General features: G+C 40.5%; 2 protein-coding genes across 12 annotated transcripts in view; both read right to left on the bottom strand.

Annotated features, from left to right (window-relative positions):
• The window catches only part of ZC3H11A (zinc finger CCCH-type containing 11A), a 45,402-nt gene extending 26,749 nt beyond the window's left edge, over nucleotides 1-18,653 (bottom strand). Inside the window, exons 1-7 of one of the 11 annotated variants that reach the window (XM_042975367.1) lie at nucleotides 18,562-18,652; nucleotides 17,478-17,839; nucleotides 16,922-16,983; nucleotides 11,560-11,624; nucleotides 10,093-10,152; nucleotides 2,712-2,910; nucleotides 1,225-1,344 (exon numbers count right to left, since the gene is read on the bottom strand). In XM_042975367.1, the coding sequence (XP_042831301.1) occupies nucleotides 1,225-1,344; nucleotides 2,712-2,765 (174 nt within the window). In that variant the 5' untranslated portion in view covers nucleotides 2,766-2,910; nucleotides 10,093-10,152; nucleotides 11,560-11,624; ... (1 more) ...; nucleotides 17,478-17,839; nucleotides 18,562-18,652. Of the gene's footprint in view, nucleotides 1-1,224; nucleotides 1,345-2,711; nucleotides 2,911-10,092; nucleotides 10,552-11,559; nucleotides 11,625-16,675; nucleotides 17,211-17,477; nucleotides 17,840-18,561 lie in introns of those variants that run through there. The other 10 variants (XM_007086514.3, XM_042975364.1, XM_007086512.3 and 7 more) reach the window with 10 other exon arrangements.
• On the bottom strand, nucleotides 10,936-16,669 carry ZBED6 (zinc finger BED-type containing 6). The gene has a single exon (XM_007086519.3). It carries the CDS (start codon nucleotides 15,741-15,743, stop codon nucleotides 12,801-12,803), a length of 2,943 nt encoding a protein of 980 aa, XP_007086581.1. The 5' UTR covers nucleotides 15,744-16,669; the 3' UTR covers nucleotides 10,936-12,800.
• Nucleotides 18,654-19,232: the final 579 nt, after the last annotated feature.

Below are 19,232 nucleotides of genomic sequence, written 5' to 3'. Positions count from 1 at the left end.
ATAAAAGAGAAAACCTTGAGTTCACACAAATATAGGTAACTAAGTGGAAAAAACGGAAAGTTTGGTAGGAAATGGGGCAATGACAGGGTCTCAAAGTACCTCTCCACAAAATACATATTAGTTACAAAAAGAAAAACTTTATAGTGAAGCAATCCGGTACCACCTTAATGAAGGGATCAGGGTTAATTTAACATCACCAGTAATGGGATAATTAAAGACTATAGGACTGTGTCACTAATGACATGCAATGAGAAGAACTAATACTCCCGTCAAAGATACATAACTCGAAGTTAGTAATGAGGAAATACCAGACAAACCCAAACTGCAGGACATTCTAGAAAATACCTGGCCTATACTTACCAAAATGTCAAGGCAAATGAAAAGTAAAGAAGACTGAACAACTGTTTTAGACTGAGGGAGAATGAGAGCGAGGACAACTACATACAACACTAGATTCTGGACTTGCTCCTTCTGCGTTAATGGATGTAACTGATACAATCGCGAAACGTGAATGGGGTTTCTGGATTAAATGAAGGTAATATACCAATGTTAATTTTCTCATTTTTAAAAAACATATATCTACTTATTTTGAGAGAGAGTGAGAGAGCGCATGTGCATGTGTATGTGAGAGCAGGTGAGGGGCAGAGACAGAGAAGGAGAGAGAGAGAGAATCCCAAGCAGGCTCCACGCTGTCAGCACAGAGCCTGATGCGGGGCTCAGTCTCATGAACCAGGAGATCATGACCTGAGCTGAAATCGAGTCAGATGCTTAACTGACTGAGCACCCAGGTGCCCCAATTTTCTCATTTTGATGGCTGTATTATGGTTATGTAGGAGAATGTCCTTCTTGTTTGTAGGAAATACTCATGAACGTATTTGGAGGTGACAGTTTACTCCCAAGTGGCTCAGAAAAACGTTTTATACTGTACTTGCAGCTTTCCTCTAAGTCTGAGATGGTTTTAAAATAAACATAGAAACAAAAATACTCCCCAGTGACACATACAAAATTTTTACACTTTTGACAGATTACCAAACTGCCTCCTAGAAAATGATACCAATACTCCAAAATATCAAGTTATTAGGTGAGTATTATGACAGAAATTTCACTATCTCATCAAAAAAAAAAGTAACCTGCATATTACATAAAATGTCATTTCCTCCCTGTATTTTGCATTGGCCCATCACAACACCAGACTACATATTACAGTACAAACTGAAACCTTACATCAATCTCCATGTGCCGAAACCTGCACACCTGTCGAAAACAGCGCCCCTCTTGCCACAGTGTGCAAACAGTTTCATTTCCTAGTGCCGCTTCACAGTGACGGAATGGACAGCTGTCACCCTGTAAACAAAGAGAATACAGAAAAGAACTGTGGTACCAAAACAGAGCCTACGTGAAATGTTCATTGTAACAGTTTCCTGGCATCTAGACAAACACAAAGGAGTAAGGAGACAGGCAAGGTAGAACACAGTGCAGGGGGAAGACAAGAACAATCTGAGGTCAACAAATATATAATTTCCTTGACAGTATCCTTCATCTGATTTTATAACGTAAGTGACATAAGCTGAGAGATGGGGTTCAAAAAGATAAGTGGGAGTATTTAAAGTGGTACACTTTAAAAATACATTTTACAGTTCTTCAAAACCGTTTCAATACATCTTGACTTGTGTAACTAGCTTTTGATGGAAAATCAGAAAGTTAATAGATTAGGATTTCAGTTTAAGTCTATGCTTCATTATATACTTTATACAATGGTAATATCTTAAACAGAACACTACTGCTGTGCAACCTGCTATGTGATCAGGGCTTTGCTCAAAACTGATCATTTTATTTTTTTTTTTTTAATTTTTTTTTTCAATGTTTTTTATTTATTTTTGGGACAGAGAGAGACAGAGCATGAACGGGGGAGGGGCAGAGAGAGAGGGAGACACAGAATCGGAAACAGGCTCCAGGCTCTGAGCCATCAGCCCAGAGCCCGACGCGGGGCTCGAACTCACGGACCGCGAGATCGTGACCTGGCTGAAGTCGGAGGCTTAACCGACTGCGCCACCCAGGCGCCCCAAAACTGATCATTTTAAACACAGCACCAAGATGATTTTAAAAAAGTTTTTTTTTAACAACATACACAACTATAGAATTAGTCATAAAGGCGCAGAAAAGTGGATAGATCTGAATGAAGCCGCAGAAGAATCAAGCAGAAAAACAGGAAGTCTGGACACAGAAAAAGCAAAAAATGCTGCAAAAGCGTATTTGGAAGAATGGCTTGATGACTCAGCAGGAAATCTGAAGAAAAAAAGTCAAATTCAACCCACGATAGTTTCTAGAAGTATAATACAACCCACACATTCATTTAATGCAAAGTAAATAAAATCAAAGTTTGCAAGCTGGGCCAAAGCACTCCTCATTCCGAAATCGCCCCAAACAGATTAATTATCAATAAGAGAACAGTGAGTGATGCCTATGCGCTGTAAACCTTTCCACTTTTGTAGAACGTGAAGGGCAGTGAAGAACATACGAGAGGAGAAAAAACAAGGATGAACGATGAAGTCTCCCAGGACTGCTATTCTCTTTTTAAACAATGGTAGCAGGTAGCAGACAATGAACAGTTGAGGAAAACAAAACATAAAAACTTAGTATACTGGGTAAATCTTATCAAGTTTTATTAGAGAAACTGTAGAAAGAACTGATTTAGAGATGCCAATTCTTACTTTGGTACACGTAGAATAGAAAAAAAAATAGCAGTCTTCTCCTTGATTAGGCATGCTGGGTAGATCCTCAGATTAGAAGTGGCTTCTTGAAAACAAGCCACTGCTTCCTCAAGGCGAGGACCAGCTCCAAGTCCTCTTGAAATGGGTTTAATCTTCCAAAAGACCACTCAATCACAGAAATCGTCTTTAAAATGCAATCCTAAAATGAGGAGACAATGAATTAAAGTACTTCAGATAAATTCTGCCAACTTCTTCCTCCAAATCACCTTGACTGAGATCACATTGTTAAAACCAAATTTTAATTGCATGAATATGTCCTTACCTGTGCAGGGCTTAGTGAGCACTGGTTAGTATTTTATTCTTATGTGAATATTATACTTTCTCATTTATAATGTAAAATTTTTGTTAAGGATAGCCATGCCCTTCTTTTGTATTCTCTACGGTGCTCATTACATGACTTCAGCATAAAATAAGCATTGCTAACTCAATAAATAATCTACATTTTATTATTTTATTTTTAATGTTTATTTATTTTGGGGGGGGGGAACAGAGCACAAGAGAGGAGGGACAGAGAGAGAGGGAGACACAGAATCCGAAGCAGGCTCCAGGCTCTGAGCTGTCAGCACAGAGCTCGATGAGGGACTCGAACTCACAGACTGCAAGATCATGACCTAAGCCAAAGTTGGACGCTTAACCAACTGAGCCACCCGGGTGGCCCAATAATTTAATTTTAGATTATTGATGGGATTTACGTTATTTTACACAAGATATTTGCTAAATCTACGTATCTGACAAACTAGGTTTGTTTTTTTTTTTTTTCCCAACTTTTTTTTTTTTTTTTTTACTTTATTTTTGGGACAGAGAGAGACAGAGCATGAACGGGGGAGGGGCAGAGAGAGAGGGAGACACAGAATCGGAAACAGGCTCCAGGCTCCGAGCCATCAGCCCAGAGCCCGACGCGGGGCTCGAACTCACGGACCGCGAGATCGTGACCTGGCTGAAGTCGGACGCTTAACCGACTGCACCACCCAGGCGCCCCAAACTAGGTTTTTTTCATCTGACAAAAGTCCCAATATTTTCACAAGCATTTTTAATTCAAAAGTATACAAGTAGGTGGGAAAAGCTGTCTCACTAGAATAACTGATGAAACAATTACCCCTGAATACATCTGTAGAGCTAGCTTATGGAATTAAGATGGTTAAAGAGTTGCACACCAGGGTGCCTAGGTGGCTCAGCAGGTTAAGCATCCAACCTTTGATTTCAACTCAGGTCATGATCTCAGTTTGTGGGATCCAGCACCACATCAGGCTCCACGCTGACGGTGTGGAGCCTGCTTGGGAGTCTCTCTCTTCCCCTTCCCCACTCACACACATGGCCTCTCTCTGTCTCAAAAATAAACTTAAAAAAATTAGGCAAAATTAAAAAAAAAAAAAGAAATCATGGTTGACAAAAACAGAGTTGCACACCAATTATAACAAGGTGCAAGTCATCCTTGGGATTCCTTCCATAAAATACACAAAACTACCAACATCCCACCCTCTGCTCTTGCCATACCCTGGCCTTCACAGTGAAGTACTCAAGAAAGCTTCTACAGAAATAAAAACACACGGTAAGAGCACCTGCCAGAATTTGGAAAGGGTTTCTATAAATTCATATATACCAGAAGACCACGTTTCAGAAACACTGATCTACAACTTGAAATGAAATCAAACTCAATCATATCTCCCACTAATAATCCTAATCCAAGAATAGCAGACCACAATAAAAACCAGCCTTGAAGTCAGCAACCTAGGTTAGGAATTAAGAGTGCCACTAAACATATACTAAAACCTTTAAATGTGCATATGCTGTGATGCACAATTTCATTTCTAGAATTTATCCCGAGGTAAATATTCAATCAAGTTCATCATCACTTTGCTTCTAATAATGGAAAAAACACCCACATGTTCAAAAACTGGAGTCGTTTTAAAAAGTTATAGTACTTCCATGTGACGTGATAATATGTAGCATTATACAGATTTGAGTACTGGGAAATGGGGTGTGGCTGAAAAACCACCTACAAATGTGGAAGAAGCTTTGAAACTGGGTCATGAATAGAGACTAGAAGAGTTTGGAGGCACGCCATAGAAAAGCCTAGAAGAAACTACTGCTGGAAATATGAATGTTAAAGGTGCTTCTGCTGAGGCTTCTGTGGAAACGCTGTTAAGAAAACGGGACACAAGGGGGTGCCTGGGTGGCTCAGTCGGTTAAGTATCTGACTTCGGCTCAAGTCATGATCTTGCAATCCATGGGTTCGAGCCCCTCATCAGGCTCTGTGCTGACAGCTTGAAGCCTGGAGCCTCCTTCAGATTCTGTGTCTCCCTCTCTCTCCCCCTCCCCCACTTGTGTTCTGTCTCTCTCACTCTCAGAAATAAACATAAAAGAAAAGAAAACGGAAGACAAGTGACTGGCAGAAAATCTTTGCAAAACATGTAACTAACTGAGGGGCGCCTGGGTGGCTCAGCTGGTTAGGCGGCCGACTTTTGCCTCAAGTCATGATCTCATTATGAGTTCGAGCCCCACACTGGGCTCTGTGTTGACAGCTCGGAGCCTGGAGTCTGCTTTGGATTCTGTGTCTCCCTCTCTCTCTCTCTGCTCCCTAGCCCCTGCTCACACTGTCTCTCTCTCTCAAAAAAAATAAACATTAAAAACAGCAACAATACATAACTCACAATGGACTGGTATCCAAAATATAAAAAGAACACTTAAAACTCACCAATAAGAAAATGAACAAACCAATTATAAACGGGCACAGAGGCGTGCCTGGGTGGCTCAGTCAGTTAAGTGTCAAAGGGGTGCCTGGGTGGCTCAGTCAGTTAAGTGTCAGACTTCTGACTTCGGCTCATGTCATGATCTCACAGCTGGTGGGATTGAGCCCCGTGTCAGGCTCTGTGCTGACAGCGCAGAGCCTGCTTGGGATCCTCTCTCCCTCTCTCTCTGCCCCTCCCCTACTCAAGTACACAGGCTCTGTCTCTCAAAAAAAATACGTATTTTTTTTAAATGGGCAAAAGATCTAGAAAGACAGTTCACCAAAGATACACAGATGGCAAATAAACACACAAAAAAATGGTCAACATCATCCATCATTAGGGAATTGCAAATTCCTTTTAGAATGGTGAAAATCCAGAACACTGACAGCACTAAATGTCGGTGAAGATGAAGCAACAGGAAGTTTGGAAGAACAGAGACCAAACTATTAACAGTAGTTACCACCAGGGTGATTGGCAGGATTACAGGTGGCTATTTATTATATTTTATTTTATGCTCATAAGAACATTAAATTTTCTAATACAATGCAACACAGACATAATAAAAAATTTAAGTCTGTCCTAACCGGCCTGCCCATCACAGATCCACTACAGAATTGGACAAAGATTGGACCCTTCATAGCACCTCACTGATCCACTAGGAGGATTCCCCTGACCCTAAACACGGGGAGTGCATTCTGTAACAGCAGGTACACCAAAAGGTAATTTAAAACACTACCTCAAATGGGATCAAGTCTCTAAGGGATATCCAAATAATTACAATGATACATATACAAAAAGAGAAAGTATTAATGAGACAAGAATAAAAACGTTTTACAAAAGAAAAAAATGTTAGAAAGGAAAATAAAAGGTTCAGGGGTCAATTTCATTCCTGAAAACATCCCAAACAAAATGGTACTTAAGAAATAATAGCAAAACAGCATGAATTGTTGCAAATTAGAGTGGTTTTTTGTTTGTTTTAGTTAGGCTCTGCAAAACTCCCTCACAGGGGCACAGAGCACGGAGACTGAACGTTGAGTAGATGGGCACTGCCTTACTAATGTTTCAACAGAACAGTTCCTTCATATATCTGTTTTACACACTGAACTTCTGTAACTTTCACTAGGGGGAAAAAAAAAGAATATAACCGCTATTCAAGAAAACAGCCCAAAACAAAACAAAAGCCATCTCCAGAGATTAAAAAAACAAAACTTGACAGTAATCAGCACTACCCCAACTTTGCAAGGACCTAAAACCAAGATGCACACTGATAAATTTCTTAAGTTTTAAAAGAAAAAAACTTTTCATGATGCCAAGAAAAACCGGATTACTTTTCAATAGTGAAAGGAAGCCAAGAGGAGTAACTCTCCTATCCCACTCCTGAATTAATGTAGGAAAAAGAAATTCTTTTAAAATCTTCATGCTAAGGACACAGCTTGATACAAATGAATATATTGCTATGAAACAGAGAAGCAAAAGAAAGTGCAAAAAATAAGAAAACGCAAATTTCTAGCCTCTTCCCCCGAGATTTCAAAAGAAGAACAGGAAGCAGAATAAACATTGATGAAAAACACAACTTAATTGTACAGTATCACCGTCAGGATATCTTCCAGAATGCGGAAAGACATCAACACAAGAAAATGTATATAACATGGAAATAATTCCAGGAGATTCAATTTCTATACAATGGAAAATCTTAAAAAAAAAAAAAAAGGAATGGAATTGGTAGAGATAATAAAATACAGTAAAATTTCCCTACACTGAATAAACTTGAGTTGTTTTTTTTTTTTTGAACCTGAGTCTGTAAATTAAAAGGGGCTCATCAAATGCCAGGCAGAAAATTTCTTTAAAGACATCTCTACTGGGGCTCCCAGCGAGCTCAGTCAGTGAAGTGTGCGACTCTTGATCTCAGGGTTGTGAGTTCAAGCTCCACGCTGGGTGTACAGATTGCTTAAAAAAAACCTTAAAGATATCTCTACTGTACCAGAGATAGGCTGAAAATGTCAAATTCCAAGGAGTGAAGATAGAATCACACAGAATTTCTAGGAAAAAGCAGACTGACAACAAAGAAAATCAGACTTGACATGACATCATCTGAATCTCTAAATGACGAAAGACAAAATGCTATGCACCAGAATTTAAAAGGAAGATTATGACCTTAGATATGTCCTTTCAAAGTACATTTCAAGATCTCGGGACTTGGAAGTTTTAGATAGTAAGTCTCCAAAAGTAAGGAGCCTGCTTGGATTCTCTCTCTGTCCCTCCCCTACTCGTGCTCTTTCTCTCTCAAAATAAACAAACGTTAAAAAGAAAAGAAAAAACAAGACTTATTGCTATTACAGAGTGAAATAGAACATTTAAATGTAGCATTCCCAAACAAATGAATGTAAGATCCACAGAATTCAAGCAAGTCCATGGATAAATGTGACTTATGAAAAAAGTGGCATTTGAAATTTAAAAAACTTTGGCCTCCCATTTGAAAAAACAACAACAACAAAAAAACCTTCTGCTTTATACAAAAAGGTTCCAGGGTAATAAAAGCAAAGAGAGCAAAGAGGCTTTAGCTCGCTAATTAAAGCTCTATACTAATAAAGATTCTAAATTGGTAACTGTGCTCGGCAAAAAGGACAGCTGCCCTGTTTATGGGACGGAGAGGCAATGCCACATTAGTATAATCCCTAGATTACATTTTTGGTTTTTAAGTTCCTATTTAAGTTCCAATTAGTCAATGAACAGTGTTTCATGTATACAAAAGTGATTGAACACTTCCATACGTCACCCAGTGCTCATCCCAAGTGCACTCCTTAATTCCCATCACCTATTTCACCCATTCCCCCACCCATCAGTTTGTTCTCTATAGTTAAGAGTCGGTTTCTTGATTTGTCTCTCTTCCCACCTTTGCTTGTTTTGTTTCTTAAATTCCACGAGTAAAATCATGTGATATTTGTCTTTCTCTAATTTTCCCTAGCATAATACTCTCTAGCTCCATCCATTTTGTTGCAAATGGCCAAGATTTCATTCTTTCTTATGGTTGAATAATATTCCATTGTATACATTTACCACATCTTCTTTATCCATTCATCAATCAATGGACACTTGGGCTGTTTCCATAATTTGGCTATTGCAGATAATGCTGCAATGAACATTAGGGTGCATGTGTCCCTTTCAACTACTATTTTTGTGTTCTCTGGGTAAATATCTAGTAGTCTGATCGCTGGATCATAGGGTAGTTCTAGATTACATTATTAATATAAAAAATATAACCAAGCACTGGAAAATAAATGCATGGTATTTTTTTAAAAATGTTTATTTACTTTTGAAAGAGAAAGAAAGCAAGTCCGAGCGAGCAAGGGCAGGGCAGAGAGAGGAGACAGAGGATCTGAAGCAGGCTCTACACTATCAGCATAGAGCCCAGTGTGGGGCTCGAACTCACAGACCATGAGATCATGACCTGAACTGAAGTCAGACGGTTAACCAGCCGCCAGGTGCCCCTAAGTGAGTGATATTTTTTTAGTAGGCTCAGGTTGGGCCGGGAGTAGGGGTGGGGGGGAACCTTTCCTAGCATCACCATAGTTAAAAGGATATATCAAGAACTTTTACAAATTCAAAAAACATCTTTACTCACGTAAACTAGTACACCCTCTTTAGAGAATTGTATTAATTCACATCTGAAAACTGTTTTTAGGGAAAGAGTTTACACAGATGTGTGTACAGGGCCGTTAACTGGATGGACGGTTATTATTTTTTTTTAATGGCAAAGCCCCAAATGTCTATCAGTGAGAGATATTAAACTACAGCACTTCCATATAAAAGAACACTATCGCGTCATTAAAAAAACAGATGAGGCAGATCTACGTGCAGGGACATGGAACTATGTCATGATAAACTACAGATGGTGTTTTTGAGAGAGAGAGAGAGAGAGAAAGCACTCGCACAAGCTGGGGAAGGGGAGGGGGAGAGAGAGAGAGAATCTCAAGCAGGCTCCATACCCAATGCAGAGCCAGATGAAGGGCTTGATCTCACCATGACATCATGACCTGAGCTGAAATCAAGAGTCCAATGCTTAACTGACTGAGTCACCCAGGCACCCTTTGATAGTGCTTTATTAAAAAAAAACAAAAAAAACAAAAACAAAATTTAATGTTTATTTTATTTTTGAAAAACAGTGCGTGCATGGGGAAGGGGCAGAGAGGGAGATACAGAATCTGAAACAGGCCCCAAGCTGAGCCATCAGCACAGAGCCCACAGTGGGGCTCGAACTTGGAACGGCGAGATGGGAGACACAGGCCAAAGCCAGACGCTTAACCGACAGAGCCACCCAGGCGCCCCTGATGGTGCTTTTTTAAGAGGACATGGAATCACCTCTTACTATTAGGTGATATATTGTTTTTACTTTTTTAATAATGTGCATGTATTATCAAAAAAGGAGGGGGGGGGGGAGTTTTTCCATCCCCAAACCAAAAGCTTGTAAATAATTACAAGAAAAAAATGGCTTGACAATGGCTTTTTAATTTCTTACTGACCCAGGAAAATTATGCCTTAAATTACAAAAATGTTCACTCCCTTAATAAGAAAAACCCCATTCCCACACTTACATTAGCTGCTTGCTCTCAACAGGAACCTCTGTGTCTTCACTGAGTTCCAATCTATTACGCCTGTAGGTCGAACCAACACTCAATCCATGAATTAATAATAATGAGGCAGAAAGAATTTTCCTCCTCACATTGCCAAGGAAACCTCTCAGCCACAATTCAAACACAGGAGGTGTTTTTAAAACATCTCCCAACTACTGGGAGATTAAGTCCATTTGAATAACCTTTGTCAGACTGGAGACAGCTAGGGTTAGTTATCTCCTCAAAAACAAAAACAAAAAACCAACAAAAAGAGAGTTCATTTAAAGATGAACTTGAGATTCAAAAGATTATTGGGAAAAAAAAAAAAATCCATCTTCCATAGCCGAACAATATAATTTAAAAAGAAAGAAGAAAAAGAAAAAAGAAAAAGAACACCAAAATTCAATAAGATCCAATTTCTGGTCTTCAAGATTTCTTCACCTATTAAGAAAAAAACAGAAACCTTCCCCCATCTTTATTATCTGTATAATAAAAGCATACTTGTACGAAAAAATATAGTGTTTTATGTATATAATATACATATACATACATACTAACTGGCTTATACACACACACACACATATACACAAATGTGTAGAAATAAAACATTTGGGTAAGTTTTCCCTTTTAAAATACACTATAAAAGCCTTCAGATTTGGGTTCATTATAAAAATAGTGAACTTACTCTTATACCAAAGTATCATGATGTGTACCAGTATGTTACACTAAATTTCGCCCAGCCCACAGAGTAAACATGAAGGGAGATCCTTACACATGTATCAATGTGTATAATACTAATACGGATGTATGTACATCATTATCATCTTTATCATCTTCAGGGAGTGTTTAACCAAAAAAGATAGAAACGTATAGTTATCGAGTAACTACAGAGTGGTGCAGCAAGCTGTAGAAGGCAGAGCAGCATTATAGCCATCCTGAACTGGGACTGTCAAAATACAGAAAGCTTCTATCCAAGGGAGGATTTTCTTTTTTCTTCTTTTACAGCAACACCAGTGTCACTGGTATAACATTCAATATTGGCCCTGCAAAGGCTTGCTTATGCAGCCCGGTTTCATTTTTTTTTCTTTTCTTTTTTTTTTCTTTTTTTTTTTTTTTACAAATGATGGCTACAACTAAAGACTTTGTAATTATTCATTTACTCCAGTTAGTAAAAGGGTAAACTTTGGGAGTTGAAATTTCATTGCACAATGGTACATTTACCATTTAAGAATTTAAAAAACAAAAACAAAAACAAAAAAAACAAAAAAACCCCAAAAACAAAAAAAGAACAATTTTGATACAGAGAAATGAGTTCTAAATTTTGAAACCAGCCCCGTAACAAAGCAATTTTGATTCTCATGTAATAAGTACTACATAGTTTCTAGGCTAAATCTTGCCAAATACTATCCAAGACAAAACTAAAATCAAAACTTAAAAAAAAGTGGACACCTTTTACTCACACTTAATACTAGTCAATTTTCCAGGAAATTTTTGGGCAGGGAATATCCCCAAATCTAAAATGAAAAAAAGGAAAAATTGGGATCTTACATTAGTTATTCAGTCTGAAACTTGTAATAGACTTTCACTAAAAGTCATCATTCTCTGGCCTCCCACTCAACCACAGAAACATACTTTAAGAGTGGAAAGGGACTTTAAAGGTCACTGAGATCAATTCTCTTATTTTACCAGTGAGGCAGTGATTCCTAACACCTGAAAATACTGAATGCTTATGTTTAGCTAAGATTAAAAGCCAAAGAACAATCTCACAGTTAAGAATACAGTATTATGGATCATTCAGCATATATATCTTAAGACACTTAAGATCACTTACAATGAGAAACATTCTTTGGGACACGGACACTGCATTTGTCAAAAGTATGCTCCTGGGGCTTTTATTCCAATTCCCATTCAATCTTTCTCAATTTCTGTAAACCTATTATGTCATTTGCCCGTATGTGTAAAAAGTACCCATACAGTCTTTATTTTATTGTTTTCCCACTATTTTATAAAGCTTTAAAAAGGCAACTCAAAGACTAAAAGTAATTTTAGTAATTTTTCCCAATTGTTTTCTAATGTTCCCCTTCTACTTAGATCCAATCCCTAAATATAAAGGGTAACTCTATCACACTCAGTAAGTTGAAATTATAAAGCTGACCAGTATGAGGAGGCAATTAGAAATTTCCAAATTTCGTGAGTTTTGGTTTTGCCAACTTGTAAGTATGGATGAGGGTTTTTAAAGGAACAGAAAAATGGGAGAGACGGGGAGGAATACCAGCTTAGTATGTTTTCCCTTCAATTTCATTGGTTTCAGAGAAATCAAATTTCCCACGATGGGAGAAATTTTTTTTTACTTAAAACCAATTACAATTCAATCTACCAGCCAGAAATAGCCTAAAGCCTTTCAATGCTGCACTATATTTTTTAAGTTAAAAAATACCTTTTCTCTCTTAATTGGTATAAACAAAATTTCAAGTGACAGCTATATTGAGTTACTACTGTGAAATTTTTAATCTTCACTCTCTGTCAACATTATTACCTCTGAGGAATTTTCAGCACTTTTGGTGTTTTCAGGTTTCCCCAGATGTGTGTATTAAGAATAATTAGTGTAACTATGTTTAACAACTATAGCAATTAGGATACAGTAACATAGCAACAAGTTGCCCATTTCAAATGGAAAAAGGAAAAAGAAATTAAGGTAATATTTCTTTTTCATTGCTTTGAATAACTTCATTCCCAGGATCCCAGCTCAGAACCAATGTAGAATAATCATAGTTAACATTTTTCAAGTTCATTTTCAAAAACATCAGCTGTTCTATATTGTCAAAGTCCAGGCTCATGATCTGTTTTGGATGAAACTGGCTATTTGCAGTAAAGATACATTCAGATTGCCAACTACACATGGGGCAGCTCAGATACTGAATGGCAACTTGGGTCAAAGCTGGCCATATGCTCACCTTCCTCTGCCAGTAAATCAAAGGGTCACCACCTCCTGAGATCTCTGAATACTTCTCTTTGAAGTATTCATCCACTACTGCTATGGCAGAAGGAAACATGAAGCTTTTGCTTCCAATGGCAACATTATCTGCAGCTGAGCTATCAAAAGACCCTGAACTGGAGGTGCCTTCTCTTATAGATGAGGTAAACGAATCAGCTCCTACGATGCCTGAGGGACCAGAAGCATCTGAAGTCGCAATATGGCAGACCTCTGACGATTCCATATAGTTGCAAACTTCTTCTGCAAGGATCTGCTTGTAAGTTTCTAAATCAGCACCTTGAGGGAAAAAGTCTTCCAAACGGTTTTTAAAGCAAGGGTCTAACAAAGCAGCCAAGATACAAGGCTTGGATTTGAGCATGGCGCTCAGGAGGGAATCAGTTTCAAGTTTCAGAGATAAACTGTCCACCAGATTGAGTGCCTGAGTAATACCTCTTATTTGAAAATCTTCTCTGAGTTTCTGCAGAGAAAGAAGTAGATGATGGATTAGGGGTAGCACCTGATTCAATCCTGTGGTCCTGACACTCACTTTCTGGGTGGCCTCCTCAAATGGTTTCAGAATATCGCAAACGTAAGTCATTAGAGTCCACTGAAGGGAGGTGAGCACAACTCCACTGGCTCTGCCAAGGCTATGGTGAACTGAGTAGCAATGCTCCAAGAGCCATTTTAACATATAAAAGGTAGAAATCCAATGGCCAGTTTCATCCTGCTTCAAATTCTTCCACGGGAGCTGGTGATCGTTTTGGAACTCTTGCAGTATCTGACGGGCTTTGACTGAATGACTAAAATGATGACAGGTTTTCCTAGCAGCTACTAACATATTCTCAATGCTTTTGTGCTCACAGAAGAAGTCCTGAATGACTATATTTAAACAATGCAGGAAGCATGGCACATGGGTAAAACCACCATCTTTGATTGCGTGTACCACATTAGAAGAATTGTCAGAAACAATGAAGCTAGGAATGAGGAAATTAGGAGAAAGCCACAGACCAATCTGGTCATTTAATTCTTGTAAAATGTTGGTTATCAAACAGTCTTTGGCCAAACCTGTCACACAAAGTACTGCCCACTTTCTAAAATTGGGGATCCTGCCGTTACTAGAAGGTGCAGTTTCCAAAGAGACCCAGTGTACAGTCACAATGAAATAGTCCGTGGATGGGTCGTGGGTCCAGATGTCTACAGTCAAGTGGATCTTTTGGCTTTGAACGTTCTCCAAAGTTAAGAAAATTTTTTCTCTGACCCAATCATACAATTGAGGTACAGCCTTCGTGAAAAAGTAAGTCTCAGACGGTAATCTATAGTCGGGGGCCACAATCTGCATGAACCTCTGAAAGGCTGGGGTTGAGAAGTAGTTGTAAGGATGCATATCCTCCACAATCATCTGAATAATTGCCTGACTTATTTGGCTTGAGACTGAATTTTCGGAATATGTTGTTTCTCTCTCCTGTGCATGGGTCAGAGTGTCTTGCTCTGCAACAGGATTAGGACTCTCAGATCTTCTACTATTTTCCACCTCTAATACAGGAGGTTCATCTGAATCAGAGTCACTAAGGTCCTCGGCTGTTAAACTGTGGCTGCCTGTAGACTTCTCTCCATGCAGAGGATCGCTTAGGAGATCATTTCTCTCAGTCTCAGTCTCATCTAATCCATTCCCAGCCGCACCACTGTCTTTGTTGGCAACGGCCCAATGGATGGGATGTGTGGCCTGCAAGTGTCGTTGAAGCGTTGAAGTTCCCAAGTGAGAACCTGGCCTACCCCGGCTCACGCTCCGTTTACATATATTGCACACGGCTCTTGAGATGTGCTGAGGATCAGTATAAAAAAAATTCCAAACCGCAGATGTCTTGGCTCTTGTCCCGGGAATTAAGGCATGCTTGACAATGTTACTTTTGATGAGAAATCTCCCTCTTTCTGCCCTCAGGGCATCAGATACCGATTTATCACGTTTCTTACCCATTCTGTTTTCATCTAATGGATCAGTAGAGATATATTCAAAGCTTCCACTGCTTCCAGCAGAAGAGGGAGATAAAGGCACATCCAAAGGAAAATCCTCCTCCCCACTAGTGACTCCAAATTTGTTGGCCCTGGTCCAGTGAGGCGAATGCCTTGCCTGCAGATGTCGTTGTAGAGTAGATGTCCCCAGATGGCTGCCTGGTTTACCCCTGCTGACACTTTTTTCACAGAGGTTACAAATAGCTCGCCAGGTATACTGGGGGTCAACGTGAAAGAAGTGCCACACAATGGAGGTCTTGGCCCTGGTGCTGGGTAGGTAGATCTGTTTCTCTATATTGCTCTCGAAAAGACTTTCTTCATCCTGCTCATGGGCACTGGAAGCTAATAGAGCAGGCGCATCCGCAACAGGCCTCCCAGATGCCAAATCCTTACTAAACTTCTTTGCAAGGAGCAGTTTTTTTCTTCGCCTTTTCCCCTTAATCCGTAAACCCTTCTTCCTTTTCTTTTTAGCAGGCAATTTTGCCTCTTTATCCATTCCTTCGGCCACCATCTTCCCCTCTACCACATCATCTTCATCTGTGTTAGAATTAATAGGAACACATCCCAGAATCCCAGCACCGCTAAAAGTGCTGCATCTTCGGCCAGGAGCAAGCGAGGAAACTGGTGCGCTTAAGGTACATACACTCATTCTCTTTAGGTCTCCAAAATTCGTCCCAGAATCTCTTAGTGGGTTTATCACTCAAGCAGAAATACAGCTGTTCCTCTCTAATCGCATTACCTTGTCTCCAATTTCTATGGGGAATCAAATTCCCTTTGGAACAATGACTTCCAAGCCAGGTTATTTTTGGAAGAAAAGTGACAGCAATGGAGAACATTCCCAAACTCTTTCTTATAGGGCTTTATGATCCCTTCCAGCTTCTGAGCTCTGAATCTGAATTCAAACAGTCCAATCTCTTCGTGTTATAGAAAAAAGGAACCGAGGGCCACCTTCCCAGAGTCATAGAGTTAGTAGCAGCTAGAAGCCAGGTCTTCCAAATCCCAGGTCCATGTTCTGTCTGGTTCATCAAGAACTATCTCTGCTTGAAATGCCTTCAGCTTTTAAAATGTGTATTTTTAGGATGCGTCATGGTAGCAACATCAATTTCCCTTAGTTCTGAAATTATTTAATTTCAGGAAACCTCACTTAAACAAAAACATAGTGCATCATTCAACATTCATCACTTAGGACTGTGATTTGACAATACAACCCAAAAAGTCAAATCCGGGAAATATAAAGCAAACTCCACATACTGGTCATTAACAGCATACGCTAATTGAGCCCTTTCAGCTCTAAGTAACAATAATTCAATTTTTAAAAATGCAGGTGGCTAAAAAAAAGGAATTTGGGAGTAAAAATGTGTAAGGTTCACAAGCTGCATTTTCAATTTACTGTTTGTATCAAGAGTTAATCCAAATTTCGTTCTGCCACATTTTTAGACTGGGGAAGCTTTACTGCCTGTAAAGGAGTAACTCGCGAGTTGAACTCTATAGGAGCAGCAAGAACTGAAATCTGAGCTGTAAACCACTTTCATTGCTTTTCGGTTGATCCCTCCCCTTCCCCCAATACCTACATACATTTACCCTAAAAAGCATCGCTATCACTAGTTCCACAGCCTCCTTCTCAAGGTCCAGAACCAAGGCCTGCAAGATGTCAACAACATGGGCCTTCCCCATAGGAATCCGCACCGATTATGGGAGCTTAGGGGGTGTTCTTCATTACGGTTTCATCAATCCTACAAGGAGAACGGAAGTGTCCCTGTTGTTCTTGACTCCGATGCGGAGGGCTGGGGTGGGAGTTAATTAAGGTAAGGAAGGGGTGTAGGATACCGGATTAAGGTCGGTGGCTTTCTGTATGTGGAGTTTGAGAGTGTCTCCCAAGTAGTGGGACCCTGGAGAGGAATGAGAGTAGGTAAATTCAGCTCCTGGCACTCAGTTTGATTTAGGCAGTGGGGGACCGCTAAACTGGGGAAACTGTTGTCGCGAAGAAAGAGATCTAGTGTCACTTCTCTCTTCGGGAGTCGGGAACAAGCCGGCTTTCCGGGGCTGCGGCGGGCTCCTACGGTTTCGCCAACACCGGATGTGGGGGAGGGGAGGAAGGTTGTTGGGAAAGGAGCAGGCGCCGTGGGGGTGGGGTGCAGCGGGTGGGGGTGGGGTGGACGGGAACTGTGAGCGGGAGCCCGAGGCTCCCAGCTCGCCCCGGCGAGGGCGGCGGGCCGGAGGTGGGGGAAGGGGGGGGTCGTTACGGCGGGGCCAAAGGACCCGCTCTGACTTCCCGGGCTAGGCCGCAACCCGGGGGCGAGGGGAGGCCGCGGCCACTCCCCTCGCCCTCTCCCCCACCTCCCCTGCCCCGAGCCACCGGGAATCAAAAAACGGGTCTAGTTACCAGAGAACAGAAACTTTACCGAACCGCCGACACTGTCCCCGACTCCCGCTTGCTGCCACGTCTTTCTTCTTTCTTAGCCGCTACCGCCCGCCGTCCTCACAGCAGCAACACCAGCAGAAATCCAAGACTGCCAGCGTCAAAGATGGCGCCTGGCTACAGGCTCAGCTCTAGGACCCGGCCAGTAAAAGTGCCAGCACGACGCAAGGAGAAAGCATTCTGGGAGATGTAGTTTCCTCTGTGAGGCGAGGCTTAAGATGGCTTCCCCGAGTCGCAGGGTCACGTGAGAGGGGAGGAGCTAGGACGCGGGGTAACTTCCCTGGCGAGGAACGCGTTTCAGGAACTTACGGGTTTCTTGAAACCGTCTTTGGTTTAAAAAAAAAAAAAAGTTTTCCTTTTCATTTTTAATTGAGTGAGGTAATAAGCGCGAAAGCCGCGAGAACTGTGTCTATAGACAGTAGGCCCTCAGTGTATTCTTACCAAAGAATTTGCTTCATGAATAAACCGCCTCAACCGTGTATAGTTTTAATTTAGAAATAAACTACTTTCCCCACGCAGCGTGGAAGCATCTGTGCATTTATTTTTGTTTGAAGAGGTGAAATTGAGTTTGGATGGGTTTCTGTTATGTTTTTGTATTGAAAAAATAATTCATGTTCATTACAAGGCTCATGACGGTTGGAGTATGGAAAGGGAAAAAACATCTGGCCACTTCATTATTAACATTATCCTTTACTTTCCAATTTGAATGTGTTTACCTTTTTTTTTTTCTCTGATTATAAAAGAAATACATATGAGTCGTTTTTAAAATTTTTAAATAACACAGAACTGTAGAACGTTTAACTCAACATTAATTTCATTCCTGCAAAATCATCTCTCACTAATTTAGCATATATTCTAACGCTTTTGTGTGCAAATCTATCTAAATCCATTACTCTTGATACAGTAGGAGCCCAAGATCCCCTCTGGGTTGGTGGCTCAACAGAGCTTCCTTCGATGGCAACATTTTACCAAACTTGGGTGAAGGATACAGTGCTGCTACTAAGAAAGCATACGTTTGACAGTCTAAAGCGGATGGGACTGCAGGCACCTTTTATTTCCTCTTAGGCTTGTTCTGCCAGCTACCGGCTTCGTGTGGGAGCCTCAGCTAGTCCAGGTCAGAGCAGTCCGGGGGCTCCTCACTCTTGGGCGTTTAATCTCCTTTCATAGTGAGAAGGCACATTAGAATCCCAGTCCCATCCCTGCCTTACATGACAATACTCTGATTGCCATGTCAACCAGGCCTGCCAAGCAGGTTCCTGGTAACCAATTCCTGTCTGTGCCACAACACCTAGGGTTTTTCAACTTAGCAGAAGTCTTGCCACACAGCTGAAGGGTTTTTCAGGCTAGGGCTTTACAAGCTCCAGTCCTGGTCTGATTGGTATACTATATATAGTTATATCATATTTCATCAAATCTAAGGGATCCTTGATTGTAAGACACATCTTGTTTTACGGAACTCTAAGACAAAAAAACCCGTCAATTAAACTCTGACCGGCCACTGATCAGAGATATGAACAGCTGAAAGGATGTATGTTTTGGAATGAGTGAAACACAGTATTTTTGAGATATGAACAAGCCGACGCTATGCATACTGTTTTGCAGTTTGCTTTTCTCCCCCCACTTTACAATGTATCTTGAATATGTTTTAATGGTTGTCAGTGCTTAGAGGCCTGGCTTCTTTTTAACAGTTCCCAATGCCTCTGTAAAGCTGTTTTGCAG

Source organism: Panthera tigris, chromosome F3 (assembly GCF_018350195.1).
Source record: "Panthera tigris isolate Pti1 chromosome F3, P.tigris_Pti1_mat1.1, whole genome shotgun sequence".
Lineage (NCBI taxonomy): Eukaryota > Metazoa > Chordata > Mammalia > Carnivora > Felidae > Panthera > Panthera tigris.
Note: the sequence above shows the minus strand (reverse complement) of the source record. Positions and strands in the feature narration are given on the sequence as shown.

What these genes read in the sequence shown, in the direction of transcription:
- ZBED6 (XM_007086519.3), bottom strand. Translation starts at nt 15,743, where the DNA reads ATGAGTGTATGTACCTTAAGCGCACCAGTTTCCTCGCTTGCTCCTGGC.